This window comes from Bufo gargarizans, chromosome 1 (assembly GCF_014858855.1).
Source record: "Bufo gargarizans isolate SCDJY-AF-19 chromosome 1, ASM1485885v1, whole genome shotgun sequence".
NCBI classification, from domain to species: domain Eukaryota; kingdom Metazoa; phylum Chordata; class Amphibia; order Anura; family Bufonidae; genus Bufo; species Bufo gargarizans.
This window is the reverse complement of record NC_058080.1, coordinates 229,106,984-229,126,251: the sequence shown is the minus strand read 5'-3', so window position 1 is coordinate 229,126,251 and position 19,268 is coordinate 229,106,984. Positions and strand designations below refer to the sequence as shown.

Sequence of the window (19,268 nt, the reverse complement as noted above, 5' to 3'; positions counted from 1 at the left end):
CAAAATAACATCGAAAAATTTAGGAATAATTTGGTAGAAAGGAAACACCGCCAATTTACCAAAGACCTTACAGAATTTAGAAGCAACACAGCCTACACGAATATAAGAACAGACCAAAGGGGTTTCGCTACTGACACATCTGCCTCAGAGGCAGAGAGTTCTGATCCAGAGTCTACTACATATCGTCAGACTTACACCCACCCAAGAACTAATTGGAGAGGGAGAGGTCGCAGGAGGGGACGGAGCAGATATTTGGGTCCCAGACCCATCGGTAGGGGGGAACAATCGACAGGCTTTCAATATCAGAGACAATGGGAGTCACAAAATATGGAGGAGAGAGGAGACAGTACACGAGACGACAGAAGGCAGGAATACACTTCAGATGGCTGTACATTGGGGCCCTCTACATACTCTGGTACACCAACTTCCAACTCCTTGCCTTTTTTAGGCCAACCACAGGGAAACATCTATGGACTGAGGAATCGCCCTCTACCTCATCAAATAAACAAGAAATAAGTTGTACTTCATCTGACATGTCTATTATTAACCTCTCAGATACTACACTATCCAGAGACGAATTATCCATTTTAAAAAGGGGCCTTACCTTTGTTCCAACTACACGTTACAATTGTTTCAATTGGATCAAGGATTTAAATCTCTTCACTAGAAAACTTCGTTGGCATAAAATTTTTGCCACAACAGATCAAAAAAGATGCCTAGAACTGGGGATCAACAGGGAAGATCTAGATAGTTTTAACAATCTTACTGAGTTACTAGATGAAAATGAACGCCCCATTGGACAAGGCCCGTTCACGTCTCTTAAAAACAGAAGCACTAAAATGCCACCGAAAACCCTTAATGATGCCAACATTGAAACTTTTTTGAGATCAGTAACACGCGATTTACACAGGCTTGAAGAACTAAATATACATAAAAACTATACTTATCCTGAAATGACAGCACTACAAAATCTTAATAAAAATAGTAACATTGTTGTGAAACCGTCAGATAAGGGGGGAAACATTGTTATTCTTTCCCTCCAACAGTATAGGGATATGTGCTATACCCTTGTATCAGATACAAATAGTTACGAACGCTTAAAAAATGACCCCACATCAACCTATCTAGCTGAACTGACTGAAATCATACAATGGGGCCTTCTCAATAAATGTATAGACAAAAAAGAATCCGAATTTTTGCTACCCACTAATCCAAAAATAGCGACCTTTTATGGACTTCCAAAAATCCATAAGGGAACAGTTCCATTGAAGGGACGTCCTATTGTCTCTGGTATTGATAGCCTCACCCAACATGTAGGGACCTACATTGATTACATCCTACGACCATTTGTATCCGCTCTACCCTCCTATCTTCGCGACACCACTGATTTGCTTAAAAGACTAGAAGGCATCTCTCTGGAACCATACACCTGGTTCGCCTCGATTGATGTAGAGGCACTGTACACTTCGATCCCCCACGATAAAGGTCTGATATCAGCAAAATATTTTTTGGAGACTCGATCCACTAACATGGTTCATCACAATAATTTTGTTCTCGAACTACTTAAGTTTGTTCTAACACATAATTATTTTGTTTTTGATGGTCGCCTCTACCACCAGCTCAGGGGCACCGCTATGGGTAGCCCATGTGCACCGACATATGCAAATTTGCTCCTGGGCTGGTGGGAAGACGTGATAGTCTTCTCTGAAACTATGAATCAGTGGACCAAACATATATCTCTTTGGTCCAGATTCATAGATGACATCCTGCTTCTATGGTCTGGAACAGAACAGGAATTTCATCTATTTATGGATACATTGAATTCTAATCAGATAGGACTATTTTTCACGTCAGAAATACATCATAGTCAAATTACGTTTTTAGATGTGACCCTCGAACGGGACATAAATAATTATATTAAAACAACGTTGTTCAGAAAAAAGACTTCCACTAATAGTCTTCTCCGGTGGGAGAGTTTCCACCCTAGGTCCCTCAAAAAGGGCATCCCCAAAGGTCAATTCCTGAGGGTGCGACGTAATTGTTCGGACCCAGAAACCTTTGTGAGAGAATCCTCAAAACTTTTCCACCGCTTTAAGGAAAGGGGGTACCCCGACCATTGCCTTTATGAGGCCTGGAACTGGGCCAAATCGAGGGATCGCACCTCCCTCTTACAAACTCCAACAAAAAAAGAAATAACGAACACTCCAGGACCGATCAGAATCATTGGTACGTTCGACTCCGAGTCCCAACAGGTCCGGGACATTCTGAGTCGCTATTGGTCTTTAATCAAAACGGACCCAGATTTGACACATGTCCTGCCAGAGAATCCGTCCATTACATTCAGACGAGGACGCAGTATAGGGGACACTCTGGTGCATAGTCATTTTGACCCCCCAGTATTAAATACATGGCTTACAAACAGACAAGTGGGTACCTTCAGATGTGGGAAATGTAAAGCCTGTAGTTTTCTGTCTCCAGGCAATACATTTCATAATAGCTCGAACGAGAAAATATTTCACGTCCGTAGCTTTGCCAATTGCAACACTATGGGCGTGATCTATATGGCCACATGTCCCTGTAACCTTAAGTATATAGGGAAAACAAAGAGATCATTTAAAGTAAGAGTCTTGGAACATATTGGAGATATCCGTAAAAGACGTGACAAACCAATTTCCCGCCATGTTTGGTCCAACCACGCCGGGAATCCTGAAGTTGTTCGATTCTCAGTGATTGAGGTACTGAAACTCACAACCAGAAAAGGAGACATAGATAAACTCCTAAAACAAAAAGAATCTAAATGGATTTTCAGACTCAATACCACTACACCGGCTGGACTAAACGAACACATTGACTTTGCATGCTTTTTATGAAGAGGCCAAAAATCAAACATATAGAGATCGTAATACTGGTTATCTGGAGACCAGTGGTATCATACCAACATATCTAATGGAGAATAATTTTCTCCATTTTTTATCTTAATACTGTTTATTTATTATTTCGGACCCATAAATTTGACACGACAGTCTCTAATTATATTATGGAGCACTAGCCGACTATATAACATGAGTAGGACGTAGGTGATGATCATCATATATGACACTATAACCTGATAACCTTATATATCTGCCTTGTATTTACTGGCAATAATTACTGCATTGCATTATATATTTTGTATTCAAATCACATCATATGGATGTCCCTTATTGGATTTGATATAGTATTTTGCTTAATATTAATTAAATAATATCAGATACCAGATTATGTTTGGATCAAAATATATATATTTTCTAATAGAAACTGATATAGATACTGATGTCCCTTCTGCAACCTTATGGTATTACATCTGTACATGGGGCTTCCGCATACTAACATCTTATATACTATAAGCTTTAACAGCTCAGCGATTGATTTTTCGCATCGCAACAGTCGTCTCCACCTAGCTGCCGTTGCAGTATGCGGGCCTTGTCCTCATGACGTCACTGGAAGTCACGTGACCGCTGCCTTGCGATCACATGGCCGCGCGTCATACCCGGAAGTGGCGCCGATTTAAGCACAGACGCCGCTCTCCAGTCGCGGCCGCGTCTTCATCTGGGCGAGCGGTCACGCCGAGACTTCGTGACACCATTCCTTGCAGCCTTCCACCATCAGGACATCCTTACTCACCGGGGTGGGCCAGACATCAATGGAATAATCCTTATCATCTCCCGGACACGCAAGTTTCCATGTGCATTGCCACTATAGAATAGCCAATTGGTCTGCTTTAGTCTTAACATGCCGCCATAATGCAAATATTGGGGTCTGACTGTCGATATAGCTAAGGGGGATACATAAATCCCCATATATCAATAGTTCTATATATACTCAGTTTAGACCATTGTGGTAAACTAACAGACCTTCTAATAATATTAATACTATTATACTCAATTTCTCAGCTATAACTATAGTTGGAATAGACCGCGATCACTTGTTATACCTACACAATTGTCCATCCATATTATTAACAAATGATAGGACATGTGTCACCACTGTGATTGTTGGTTCATTTTTCTGTAATCAGGAATATATCATCACCCTCCAGTTGTGCTGTCTGGCATACCTCCTGCCTCACTGCATTACTGGAGCTGCATATGTCTTATTCTCTAATAATTATTCATAATTAAGTGACTAGTCTATCATACTATATTCAGTCACTTAATTAGTATTGTTTTTGGTGGCTGCTTTGCTGTCTTTGTAATTGTAATTTTATGTGACACACCCCGTGTGCTATTCTGGTTTTTGTCCCCTGAGGAGCCCAATATCAACAGGGCGAAACGCGTAGGGACGCTCTATATTAACATAACACTATCGCACTTTGTCTTTGTCATTTTTTACCTCTACTATATGGGGGTTTGGGGTGTTATTTGTATAAATAAAGCATTTCTTATTTTTGGCACACCAGTAGACTAGTAATGGTCTCCCCTTAGGATCTTTTTCATCGGTCACCTGTATCAGGGTCCCTCAGGGCATTACAGGAGGTACGAGATACGGGATCGCCCCTATCGGGGCGGCCATTCCGTTTACAGGCAGGGCCTAAATTGTAGGGGAATCCATTAGGGATACTGCCCCATATTCATTAATCACTTGAACTCCTACATCCAAGAAGTCAAGTGAGATAGATTTATGTTTGCTTTATTTTCTCTTTTTTTTTTGTTTACATATTTCTTATACATTATGGGTCGTTAATTTTAAATATTAATATTAAAAGTGAAGCTTTAGAATTAATTGGTTCCTTCTGTGACACCCGTTTGTTAATTTGACCTAATTCTACTATAATCCCGTGAACAGGGTTGTATGTTCAGTCTGTGAATCACAACTGGAGGAGGACAGAAAATAACATCTCTTGATGGCCACCACAGAGGGAAAGCTTTTTTTTTTCAATATATTGTGCTGCACTATGGTATATGGTTCTGATGGGACAGTATTTTGCACTATTGGTATTGCTGACCCTGCCTAATTGTGTTTCCCTACCTTCTATCAATTTGGAGCCCCTACAAACAGGGGGCTACTTTTAGGATTTTTTTCCAGGGCCACTTTAAGTTCCCAGTCTGCCCCTGCTTCTATCTTATTGGTATTGGAATGCCATTTGCTGAAGTGAGACAACCCCTTTAAGATGGCATGTTCCTCTATTTGAGTATTGTGCCATGGTGCATTATGCTGTTTGAGCAGAGCACTGTTCTAATACTTATGTTTTACTTCTTGAATATTTATGTAGGTTGGCAGACTAAATACAAATCTCTGTATTTGGTGAACATTAAAAATCGGTGCACTCTGTGTTAGATTGCAAAAATTCATTCTGGATGATGTAATGAAAACAGTTTGTTGTGTCTGGTTCTAGTGACCACCAGCTTCTATTCCCATCTTCTACTTAGACTAATTAAGACAGACAATCCTTTCTGCCCATCATCAGTTCTTATCCCCACAGATTCTTTGTCAGTTGGTTTTCAGGCACATGAGACTTTTTGAGATGGTCTTGAATTGATCACAAACATAGTAGCGTGGGAGAGAAACCACTGTATTCACCAGGCAAGTGAATGAAATCCCATTTGTAGAAAAGAAATAGCATGTGAAAACCCCCTGACAGGAGTGTTCAGTTAATGACAGACACATAACTAGAGAAACATGGTGCACCCAAAAGCATAAACACATCACCCTTCAACCATCTTTTGCAAGAGCATTAAAGGAATGCCTGGTCTAACAGGCCTTTGACATGAGTAAAGCTGTGGCTGATATGTACATTTTATATTCTTTATTCTAAATACACTGTTTTAGATAACATTTTATTCATAAAACTGCACAATAAAATTACTTTTTAGACAACTAGCCATACTTTTTATTCTGAAAGACTGAAAAAACATTTATAGAGAATGAGAAAATAAAAAGGAAGAAAGTGCATTTTTATAATAAATCTAGAGAGATATTTGCAGGCACTCACTTTTCATCTGAATACATGTATAGTTGTAATAAAATATATTTATTAAAACAGAATATAGTAAAAAAAATACTATATATAAAACAGTTGGTATATTAACTCCACAACCCAAGGCAATATCTATTGCCGAGTTGTGTTGTGCATGTATAGTCAGCTACGTCTTGTATTATAATCGACAATCTCGATACTGTGCTGTATAATAGAATAGCTTGGGTTCAATAATTTAGCTCCGTATTCCCGAATTGGAGAATTAGTCCCAGTATAGCACACACCTCTATATGGTGCTTCACAAGCCACAGTACAGTCAATATCGCCAAGTCAAAAATGTCATATGTCCCAATAGTTAGTATCGCCAGAACAATATTCCACCTTTTAATATTCTATAATATTGGGGTAACTCACATTTGAGGGGATGTTGCCGTTCCAAGGATGTGCCTGAACGCGGCGTCCCGCGTGGTCTATGGCACTAATCTTACCTCTACTTTTGGCCTTCCCCTTTGCAGAGTCCCCTATATTGGTGCGGTGGTGTCCAGCTTGTTGGTGACTGTAGATAGGCACTGTTCTGTAGTTAGTTACAGCAGTTGGCATTCCTCGCAGTTGCTTGTAGCGTGTGTTTCCGGGTATGGTGACATAGATGTCCTCGTGACTGAAAGGTCCAATCACATGACCCAAAGTCTCCGTATGGTCAAAGAGGGAGTTAGATAATAGATGTTGTAGGAATCCTTTTCTTATTATCCTTAGTGATCACTTGGGATGTCATTAGCTGTCATATGGGATGGACCTTTTACTTTCCCAAGGGTACTTAGATCTTGTCTTCAAGATAAGTTATTAATATCAGATCGGTGGTGTTTGACTCCCAGCTGTTCGGGGCAGCAGCCAGTGCCGGAAACGATAAAGTAGACAGAACCTAAAGGTTCCATCCACTGTGTACTGCCTTGCGAAGGGTACAGAAGCTCAGCTGCCATTTAAGGGATTGGGAAATGAGCTGCAGTACACCAATATCAGAATCTACACAGTGGATAGAGCATTGTGTTCACTGTATAGTGTCTAGCGCCAGTGGCTGCCCAAAGCAGCAGGTCGGTGGGGGAAGCCAGGTGACGGGTATCTGCCATCAATATATAAGTCCCGGAAAACTCCTTTACCACAATGGTAATATGTCACTGGGCCATAAAGGAGGACTTCCCAAAATGATAACCCCTTTTCTGAGTGTTCTGCACCTATTGGCAGAAGCCGCACCTCACAGACTTCCTGTTCTTCCTGCCTCCTTCAGTAATCCTTTGGCTTTCTGGTCCATATCCAAGAGAAATCAGCTACAGGAAGCTTTCATTTTGACCAGAATTATATGCAAATATCCAATATCTGCAGAACATTAAGCAATATCTGGGAAAAGAGGCATAATTTGGAAACTTCAGCTGTAAATTCCAGTACCATGCAACTATTATTTTATTTCCTATGGTATTATAATGTACCACCAATTATAAATGAAAACTCAAATGCTGCAGTACTTGCCTTAATCTGTAATGTTGCCATGTGGTAGATTAATTCACCGATAATTACTGGGCTTAAAAAATCGTTCTGTGTTGTAAATAAACATTTATCACCAAGCAAAAATACCAACACAATGCACAAAGCAATTATGGTGTCAGATCACATGTTTATTGCATACCTAATATAGCTAAAGGCAGAGGCACACCCACAATACTGGACCTAGCATGGCAGGACCACCCTATCTATTAAAAAGTCAGCAGCATCTAAGAGTGGACAATAACATACAGCATGTGTGACATGAATGTAAACACACGTCCTCAGGTGCAAAAGTATATCACTAAATAAAAATATATAGGTTCAAATGATAGCACAGGAGGCCCAGAAGCCCCAATGCATGTTTCTCTTAGATTCCACACATACATTTAAGCTGTGACCACATGGTGTCTGTCTCTTATTATTATGAATATGTTGGAATCGAAAGATATATACAGTGCCCAGCACTACATAGAGTAATACAGTCTGACCCAAAGGTAAGTATAAAGTTGCTAGAGCTAAGGCTGTTGCTTTCACCTTTTCTGGTTGTGAAAACTCACAACCACTTTGATAGCATTGAAAGGTACTTATGCAGTGCAGATTCCACTTCATGAACAGTGATAAGGGGCAGGGACAATATTCAAATTTGCAATATTTCTTGACTATTCTAATAGCGAATTTTTATTGTGAATTTACCATGCAAAAGGCTACACTAATAAGCTAGTCATAACACTCATAGTCTAATATTCTTGTCAGAAGACTATAAAACCAATAGATGGCGCTATTGAGTTATGAACAGCGCCATCTATTGGTTTCATAGTCTTCTGAAAAAAACTATTAGTCTACTCTTGTCATAAGACTGTGAAACCAATAGATGGTGCTGTTCATAACTAAATAGAGCCATCTATTGGTTTTCATAGTCTTATGACAGCTGAAAAAGAAGGCGAATTCTACTCATTTGCATGTCTTTCCAGTATGCCCATGTTTATGCAAATTAGTTTTTACATGACAAAACTGTATAGAAAGGTTATTGAATATTGTGTTAGGACAATTAGAAAACTTTTTGTCGCCCTAAAGATATTGATCTAGGTGTGCAGGTCCACCGAAGCCACCCAACAGAAGCAAAATAACTTTGAGGTTTACTGGTTCTCAGTCAGATGAGAGCTGGTTTGGAATATCTCATAGTGCACAAGGCTGCTATTGTAAGGTATGCTGGCTGTTATCTGTGCCATGGATAGATTGATGGCTTGCACATATCTGGCTTTTGGCATATAGCCTTTGTGTGGTTGTCTATTGTATGTCGTACATAATAGGAGTTTAAGATGCATCCAGCTATCCTCTTAATGCTGTTTCCAAACCATTTTGATGGAGTTTATATCAATTTCTAACCTTTTTTTAATGAACCAGACATTCTCTTCTCTTCCGAGCAGGGGGTGCCTGGGGTTCTCCCACTGACTTCTATTGTGCTCGGTAGAACACACGAGCATACAGATGTGTTCGGCCAGAGCACCCGAGCACTTGCTCAACACTAGTAGGGAGTCCTTGGGCGGTGGTCACGTGATTGTTGTGCCGGGCACGTGACCTCCGTTGCCCAGCAACAGGGACGCTGGGCAGCTTGTTGCGGGTTGGGGTGTATGTCCTGCTGGGAGGAAATAAGGATCGTTCCAGCAGGTCCGTTCTGGACAGGGCTAGTGGAGCGAACTTTTGACAGGGTGTGCTTAAATGAACATTTTTAGGCCACAAAGGACAATTAATCAATTATGTTTTGCCAAGCGGATACAAAAATGAGTAGAAAGAATAGATCAATGCATATAACAATTGTGTAAACTAAATGTGATAATGTATTGTACAGAGCAGTAGGTGATGAGGGGGCTGGAAAATGACAGACACTCCGCCTGTGTTAGAGCCTGGGCTCTACTCTGGAACGTGTCTATAATATTTGCAGGGTAGCTTTTTTGTAGAAACCTGGACTGTATTACTCTGCTCTGTGTGGTGAAATAATCATCGTTGGTACAGTTGCGTTTGAATTGGCTGAACAGGATGTTCTTTTTCAATTTTTTGTTGGGTTAACTTGAGTAGTCGAGATAACTGTTGCAGTCGACTTTCTTGAAAAATTTTTAGTGTGATGATTCTTCCGTTGTCAGCTCGTAGTTCTAGATCTAGGAATTCAGTTGTGGACTTATTGTTTGTGCCAGAAATGTGATGCCCCAAGCGGTTGAGTTGAGATGTTTCATAAACTCATCAATTGAACTGAGATCCCCTTCCTAGATGAAAATGAGGTAGTCGATGTAACGGCGATAAAAGATGATATTCTCCGTCCAATAGCCGGATCTATAGATGAAAGTGTCCTCGAAGGCCCCCATAAAAATATTAGCGAAACTTGGCGCAAAGTGAGTGCCCATCGCAGTACCTTTAGTCTGTAGGTATATGTTGTCTTCAAACTTGAAAATATTATGGGTGAGAATGAAGTGGATACTTTTCAAAACAAACATTTTTTGGTCTGGTGGTTAGAGGTCATCTGCATCTAAATATTGTTTAGTGTAATTGATGCCCAAGTCATGCTGGATGTTTGAGTATAGAGATGTTACATCCAGAGTGAGCCAATGGTATGTGTCCTTCCACTTGATGTTCTGTAGAAGCTGAATTAAAGGGCTTCTGTCACCCCACTAAACCTTTTTTTTTGCTTACTTATAATCCCTACACTGCGATTTATGGCTACATGATCAAATTAATCATTTTGGTCCTGTAGATTTAGTTTAAAACAAGCTTTTAAAATATGCTAATTACCTTGCTACCAGCAAGTAGGGCGGCTACTTGCTGGTAGCAGCCGCATCTTCCGATCGTAAAGACGCCCCCTCCACATTGTGATTGACAGGGCCAGGGAACGGGATCGTTCTCTGCTGGCCCTGCCTGTTTGCATTTAAAATCTTGCGCCTGCACCGCGGCCGTACCTGTCTTCAATTGGTGCAGGCGCACTGAGAGGCGGCCGCTCCATCCTCAATGCGCCTGCGCCGGGTGTAGATGTGACGTCATCGGCGCAGGCGCATTGAGGATAGAGCGGCCGAGCGAACGAAGACAGGTACGGCCGCGGCGCAGGCGCAAGATTTTAAATGCAAACAGGCAGGGCCAGCAGAGAACGATCCTGTTCCCTGGCCCTGTCAATCACAATGTGGAGGGGGCGTCTTTACGATCGGAGGATGCGGCTGCTACCAGCAAGTAGCCGCCCTACTTGCTGGTAGCAAGGTAATTAGCATATTTTAAAAGCTTGTTTTAAACTAAATCTACAGGACCAAAATGATTAATTTGATCATGTAGCCATAAATCACAGTGTAGGGATTATAAGTAAGCAAAAAAAAAAAAAAAAAAAGGTTTAGTGGGGTGACAGAAGCCCTTTAAAGTGGGGAAGTCATTCAGGTAGTGGTGAGCAGCATGGCAATATTCAAATTTGTAGAGTCAATAAGGGTTTTGAATGAACAATGGTGTTCTCTCAAGGGATTATCATCCAGTTTTGGTAATATTCAGTGCCGGAGGGTATGCGTAATTCTTCCTTGATATAATCAAGTATCTGTACCTGAAGAAGGGGTTTTTATCCCCGAACCACGTTGTACCACTTGCCTAAAAAAAAATCTGAATCTCAATCAAACCATTGGGTGGTTTTTGCGCCGCGGGACCTTATCCTTTGTTGATACATACATAGACACACAGCTATAGTCATACCCAAAAGAGAGGAAACAGTAAATTAAAAACAGTAGGTGTGCTAATTAAATACACAAAACTAAGATTTAAAAGTAAAATTATGTGAATTGCAGTAAAATTACATTTGCTTCCATTGGATCTAAGCTATAATAGACAATTAATGTGTAGGTTGTATTATACAGAGCTGTTAAGCAAATGTATTTTTATTGCAATTCACATTATTTCACTTTTAAATCTTATTTTTTTTTATTAACTACACCTACTGTTTTGAATTCACTGTTCCCCATCTTTTGGGTATAAATATAGCTGTGTATCATGTCCATTTTTGTCTGAAGAAGGGGTTAATTCCCAAAGCATGTAATTGGAAGAAAATAAGCCAATCCATAAGTGGCCAGCAATCCCTTCTTGACTTTGTATCCAGACAGATGCCACTGGATGCTGCAGTGGGTGTCCAATCATGGTTTTGCCCCATACGGTGGGGTTAAACTGCGAACAGACCTTGGCATTCAAATTGAAAAACCACAGCACACACTAAACCAAGGAATACATAGCAGCATTTTCCCTTGCAAAATTTAACTTGTGAACATTACACCACTGGTACACCACTACCCCAGACCCGGAGATATCATGCAACACCCTTTAGGCCTTATGCTAGGTATAGCACAAAATATAGTTTTTTTTCTGGAGTATTAATTTCAGAAATGTGCTAATGAAATTAAACTATTATAGATTACAAGCAAGATGGTGTACTGTACTCTACAATGTTCTCTTTGAACACTTAAATAGGAAGTCTCCTTTGAAGCAGTGAATATACTTACAATGATAATGAAGCCATACCATATCATTGATATTCTTCTTACATGTAGACCTGTTCAAATAAAGACATGAAAATCAAAGACCTGTTCACGTCATTTCATGAATAAACACTTATGACAGTACTATATATCACTGCCATGGTGGAGATTGGGAATTCCCAGGTGCCTTCCTTCATCAGAACATTCCTTGACCTCTCTAGATTCCACCCAACAATTTGTGTGTATCTAGAATTGACACTCAAGGCCTCGCACTGTGCAGGGGTTATCCAGATCTGAGCCATGGGACATAAACACCTTAGATTGGATAAATAGTGCTTTGAACCACTCTTCAGGTCTACTGACATTTTTGTTGGTACTGCCTGGAACTGCTTAACTCATCCATTTTAGGCTTTAAAGGAAACAAGCAAGGGAAATGCTGCCATTTAGAGTCACAAGAGGGTACAAATATGTCCTAGAATCAAGTTATAGTCTATTCACTTGAAACGCATTTCTCCATTAGGAATAACTAGTTCAAGTAGAATTGCTCTGTTTATGGTTTCCATGATTTTCTTCACTGCATCAAACTACATAAAACATATCTCTGAGAAGATGCACAATGTTAGTTAAATATAGCGCAGAAGGCGAAATTGATTATAGTAATTAAATGTGATGTTTCTAATCCAGATGGCAGAAATGTTCAACAGATGTGTGGAGATGTTAACACTCCTTAAGAATGAAGTGTATCAAAGCAGCAAATTGAAGAAAAAAAAAAAAAAACTACTAGCCACAAAAAAATGTTCATAATTCACTCTTTACTGGACTGCCATATTTGCCTAGCATATCGCTGCATGCATTCATATGTTGTTAGAAAACATCAGGCAATGGGAAGAGGAGCTTTGATCCAGCCCAGCATGTAGCCAGTGCGTTCTTTTGTTCTTTATGTGAAGTTTTTAAAAGCTCAGATCTCTGCTCTCTTTTTCGCTCTTTTCGTAAATGAACATGAACCTCAGGCTGGAAGAATGTGCCTCCTTTGACATAGTCATGCTGTGCTTTCCTGATGTGTCAGGGTAGTGCTTTCTATCCATGGGTTGCATATGGTAATTATGATGCTTATCTTGTTTGCAGGTGAGCGCCCCTACCAGTGTCCTTACTGTGACAAAGCCTTCAGTAAGAATGACGGATTAAAAATGCATATTCGGACACATACAAGGGTAAGTCAGGCACTAGGATAAGGAATACTTTGTAAATTACTATGTGTTCATGTCAAGTTTATTTGTGTCCTGTTGGCCGGCTATATATACAATAATCTGCATGAACCAGTCATACAGGTATAAAGCAAAGAGAGTGTGATAGACAACAGAGCTGTATAAAACAGTTTTGTCATGCTGGTAAGGTTGGTGGACTATAGGCTCTAATTTTGAGACAATTTTGTGAATGCTCCTCGAAAATAAAATTTTCCAAGTTATGCCCAAATCTATACTTTAGGGCTCATTCACTCGACCGTGGTTTGGTTCCGCATCCGAGCTGCATTCAATGGAGCCGCAAAAGATGTGGAGAGCACTCCATGTGCTGTCTGCATCCGTTGCTCCGTTCCGTGGCTCCGCAAAAATGATGTTATGTCCTATTCTTCTCCATTTTGCGGACAAGAATAGGCATTTCTATAAAGGGGCCATCCATTCCACAAATTGCGGAAGGCACACAGGTGGACCGCAAAACACGGCACGGTCGTGTGAACTAGCCCTTTTGAAAACAAAATATAAACTAGCCTATGGCTTAGAAATGAGCATCAGTTGAAAATGCACTTTGTGGGTTTCTTAGCAGAGTGAATCAATAATATGCATCTAAATATTTAAACCTCCATTACATGTAGAAAATATGACTCCTAAAAGGGATTCAGTCACCTGGATTTTGCCTATAGAGCTGCGGACATGTCCTGCTAGATCGCTGCTAGCACGTCCGCAATATACATTCCCCATAGCTCTGAGTGCTTTTATTTAGGCAAAACAATAGATTTTCAATATATATATATATATATATATATATATATATATATATATATATAAATAAATGAGGCAAGTAATGAGCCCACGGGGCTGTTACTAATGTTTCTGGGGCCCAGCCACGCCCACTGTGAAGGAGCCCAGCACTGCCCCGCATCCTCCGAATCTCCTCCTTGCTCTCTGGGCTCCCTACTTGCCTCATTTACATATATATAAAAACGTTTTTTTGCCTAAATAACAGCAATCACAGCTATTGGGGAATGTATATTGCGGACGTGCTAGCGGCGATCTAGCAGCGCATGTCCGCAGCTCTATAGGCAAAATCCAGGTGACAGAATCCCTTTAAAGGTAATATATGTAGGAAATATGACTCCTTAAAGGTGGGGGGGGGGGGGGTTGAATTTTTTTTTATAATATTGTCGTAAGAAATATGATAAAAAAAATTGCCAACCAGTGGAAAACATGGAAAATCTGGGAAATTTGTTACCCATATCGACAAGATTTCACCGTTCATTTTTCAGAGCTATTTTGGAAAATGAAAGGGTCATTCTGATTGGTGGCTGTGGACAATTACTGTATTTTTTGCACCTGCCCATAAGACCTAGGTTTTAGAGGAGGAAAATATGAAAAAAAAATTTTTTAACCAAAGGTGTGTTAAAATAATGTTGACACATTATGGGGAAGGGCGGGGGGGAGATCTGCTGCTGACACAATATTATGGGGGGATCTGCTGATGACACCCTGTTATGGGGATCTGCTGCTGACAATATTATGGGGGGATCTTCTGTGACACACTTATGGGGGATCTGCTGTGATGTACTGTTATGGGGGGGATCTGCTGTGACTCACTGTTATGAGGGGATCTGCTGTGGTGCATTGTTATCACAGGATCTGCTATGATGCACTGTTATGGGGGGATCGCTGTGATGTACTGTTATGGGGGAATCTGCTGTGACACACTGTTATGGGGGGAATCTGCTGTGATGCAATATTATAAGGGGAATCTGCTGTGACACACTGTTATGGGGGAGAATCTGCTGTGATGCACTGTTATGGGGGAGAATCTGCTGTGATGCACTGTTATGAGGGGATCTGCTGTGGTGCACTGTTATGAGGGGATCTGCTGTGGTGCACTGTTATGAGGGGATCTGCTGTGATGCACTGTTATGAGGGGATCTGCTGTGGTGCACTGTTATGACAGGATCTGCTGTGATGTACTGTTATGGGGGGAATCTGCTGTGACGCACTGTTATGGGGGGAATCTGCTGTGACACACTGTTATGGGGGAGAATCTGCTGTGGCGCACCGTTATGGGGGGATCTGCTGTGGTGCACCGTTATGACGGAATCTGCTGTGAGGCACTATTATGGGGGGCTCTGCTGCTGACACACTTGTGGGAGTGGGATGTCCAGTGATAGGCTTTTGTTGGACACTTTATTAGGAGGACAACGTAGGTACCTTTTGTCAGTAGTTTAGCTGCACTCCAGAGAATGTTTCACACCAGTAAAGTCACCAATGGACACAGGTACACAGGGCAGGCATGTGGGAAGACGTGAGGGCAGAGCAGCCATGTGTGACAGGAAAGCCTGCTCCTGCACATCGTCTGCCTGCTCCAGTGCACCAGCCCCTGGTCTCCCTGCTACTGTTTGTCTGCTGGCTCAGACACACGCTCTCCTACCTCCTGCCGCAGCACATTCTTTCAGCCTCCCCCTGCCGGGCTCTCCAGTAGCACATTCCTCCAGCCCCTGCCACACTCATTCTGCAGACAGAGTAAGTCAGTGAAAAGACAGATGTCCGGTACATTGCAGGCTGCTATCCCTATGCTCCAGAGCCTGCGATGTGCCGGCAACATGCGCCGGCCATTTTTTCCCCCCTGCACTGTATTCGCCCCATAAGACACATTAACATTTTCCCCCCACTTTGGGGGCAAAAAAAAGTGCGTCTTATGGGGTGAAAAATATGGTAAGTCAGTTTGTCAGTTTTCCTTAGCACTAGTTTTGATAAATGTAATCCACAGAATGAATTTTAAAGGGTGTTTCCCATGATTAATGTAAAGAATGATCACCAGAAATCACATAGAGCATACTATCTCTTTCGAACAAAGCTAGAACCAGCTTTGTACCTCATATGGATCCAGAGATCTCTCCCCAATCTTTGCACCAATTGCTCGGCTAGATTTATTTCAAGGAGGTAGCTCACAGGACATGTACTTTCTCCGGGCTGTATCCTGTATATTCTGCTGCAGTTGGTGGCAGTTGAAGGATATACCTGAAAATGTTTGTCCACCTCATAGCAAACAGTAGATGGCACTTTAATAGATGCATTTTATTGAATAAATCAGTGACTATAGTAAAATTTTTAGTACATGAAATCCCAAAAATATCCAGATCCAGGTGCTGCTTTGAAAACTGTAGAATATTTTTCATGGGACAACCCCTTTAAATATTCATATACTTCTGTGTGTATATGTCACCGCCACTTCTGTGAGAAGGTCTGTTAGATGTTCTTCTCTACCTGCATGAAGTTCTTTGTTTTGGTTTCACTTTGTCATCTCCTTTCCTTCTCCCAGCTGTCACCTATTTACACTAATTGTCTCCCTTTACACTCACCTAAAGAATTATTAGAAACACCATACTAACACGGTGTTGGACCCCTTTTGCCTTCAGAACTGCCTAAATTCTACGTGGCATTGATTCAACAAGGTGCTGATAGCATTCTTTAGAAATGTTGGCCCATATTGATAGGATAGCATCTTGCAGTTGATGGAGATTTGAGGGATGCACATCCAGGGCACAAAGCTCCCGTTCCACCACATCCCAAAGATGCTCTATTGGGTTGAGATCTGGTGACTGGGGGGGCTATTTTAGTACAGTGAACTCATTGTCCTGTTCAAGAAACCAATTTGAAATGATTCGAGCTTTGTGACATGGTGCAGTATCCTGCTGGAAGTATACATCAGAGGATGGGTACATGGTGGTCATGAAGGAATGGACATGGTCAGAAACAATGCTCAGGTAACCCGTGGCATTTAAACGATGGCCAATTGGCACTAAGGGGCCTAAAGTGTGCCCAGAAAACATCCCCAACACCATTACACCACCACCAGCCTGCACAGTGGTAACAAGGCATGATGGATACATGTTCTCATTCTGTTTACGCCAAATTCGGACTCTACCATTTGAATGTCTCAACAGAAATCGAGACTCATCAGACCAGGCAACATTTTTCCAGTCTTCAACAGTCCAATTTTGGTGTGCTCGTGCAAATTGTAGCTTCTTTTTCCTATTTGTAGTGGAAATGAGTGGTACCCGGTGGGGTCTTCTGCTGTTGTAGCCCATCCGCCTCAAGGTTGTGCGTGTTGTGGCTTCACAAATGCTTTGCTGCATACCTCGGTTGGTTATTTCAGTCAACATTGCTCTTCTATCAGCTTGAATCAGTCGGCCCATTCTCCTCTGACCTCTAGCATCAACAAAGCATTTTCGCCCACAAGACTGCCGCATACTGGCTGTTTTTCCCTTTTCATACCATTCGTTGTAAACCCTAGAAATGGTTGTGCGTGAAAATCCCAGTAACTGAGCAGATTGTGAAATACTCAGACCGGCCCGTCTGGCACCAACAACCATGCCACGCTCAAAATTGCTTAAATCACCTTTCTTTCCCATTGTGACATTCCGTTTGGAGTTCAGGAGATTGTCTTGACCAGGACTACAATCCTACATGCATTGAAGCAACTGCCATGTGATAATCGCATTAATGAGAAATAGAACAGGTGTTCCTAATAATTCTTTAGGTGAGTGTATATTCCCTCCCATACTGCCTCACTTTGCGGTTTATACTTCTTCTTGGATTGTGTTCACTGCTGGATGCTGCCTCTGCTGATTCCTCAGATAAGTCTGTTTCATTTATTTGTGTTTCCTTGCTGGCTTGATTCTAGGTGACCCTGACTCCGTCCGTATTAAGTGCAGGGAGCCGGTGGTCGTGTCCCCTCACTACTATATGGTTTTTGGGTGTCACATAGTATGAGGTACGTGGATATGCAATCGTCTACTATAAAATCCATCTGTGACATTATAAACCGCCATAACCGTCTTAAGCATGGATCCGGTTTCAGCCTTGATTGACTGCATGCAGGGTCTTTCGCTGGAGGTAGCAGATCTCCGTAAAACTGTGTCTCAGTTTCAGGTGACCGGTTCTGCTGGCGTTCATGGAGTTTGTTCCGAGCCTAAGATCTCGCTTCCGGATACGTTCTCCAGGTGTAGTGAGAATTATGTTCGCTTTAGTGAGGCTTGCAAACTCCATTTTTGCCTACTTCCCCATTCCTCTGGTGATGAGGAGCAGACGGTGGGGATCATCATCTCGCTGCTCAGGGATAACGCTCAGTCTTGGGCCTTTTCGCTGCCGGTCGGGGCAAGGCCCCTCCGATCGGTGGATGAATTTTTTGTAGTCTGGGGCAGATATATGATGACCTGGATCGTATTGCTCTGTCTGAATCTAAACTGCGTCTTTTATGCCAGGGTAAACAGTCCGCAAAGATATATTGTTCAGAATTTCGGAGATGGGCAGCTGATACTGGTTGGAATGATGCTGCACTCCGAAGTCAATTTTGCCATGGTCTTTCGGAAAGATTGAAAGATGCATTTGCTTTTCATGAGAGATCAGCCTCGTTAGAATCTGCCATGTCTCTAGCTGTTTGTATTGACAGGCGTCTTAGAGAGAGAGAGAGGAGACTACTCCTTCCTGTCATATTCAGTTCAAGGACAGTGGGGCTGTCTCATTCAGTGCACAGGGGTCTTAGTCTGTCTCAATCCCCCCTGAGGAGGAGGCCATGCAGCTGGGTTTGCTTGCCTCTGATAGTAGAGGATTCAGCTCTCAGAGGAGGGTTTGTTTCTGTTGTGGGGGTATAAATCATTTGGCAAATGTTTGCCCCTCTAGGAGAATCATGGAGTTTTCTGAGGGTAATAAAAGAAAAACAAAAAGAAAAAAACCCTCTAAAAACTTTCCATTTGCTACTATTGGCAAGGTTGACACGGAAATTGGAGGTTTGCCGTTTACTTGTAGTTCCCGTTTTCTCCTACCTGCCAGGGTGGCGCTAGACAGCAAGAACATTGTTTATGAGATTTTTGTAGATAATAGAGCAGCTGTCAATCTCATTTATAATCAATTTGCAATAACGCATGGTTTCCAGGTATGCACTTTGGAAAAGGATATACCTGTTTTTGCTATCGATTCCGCTCCACTTTCTCAAAGATCGTTAAAGGGCATAGTTTACAATATCCGTTTGACTGTGGG

At 41.7% G+C, this 19,268-nt stretch overlaps 1 protein-coding gene across 7 annotated transcripts in view; it reads left to right on the top strand.

Moving 5' to 3' along the window:
* Positions 1-19,268, top strand: part of PRDM5 (PR/SET domain 5) — a 275,642-nt gene that overhangs the window by 199,939 nt on the left and 56,435 nt on the right. For all 7 annotated transcript variants that reach the window (XM_044270343.1, XM_044270578.1, XM_044270496.1 and 4 more), the window contains one exon: positions 13,105-13,190. In XM_044270343.1, coding sequence (XP_044126278.1) covers positions 13,105-13,190 — 86 coding nt within the window. The remainder of the gene's footprint in view (positions 1-13,104; positions 13,191-19,268) is intronic.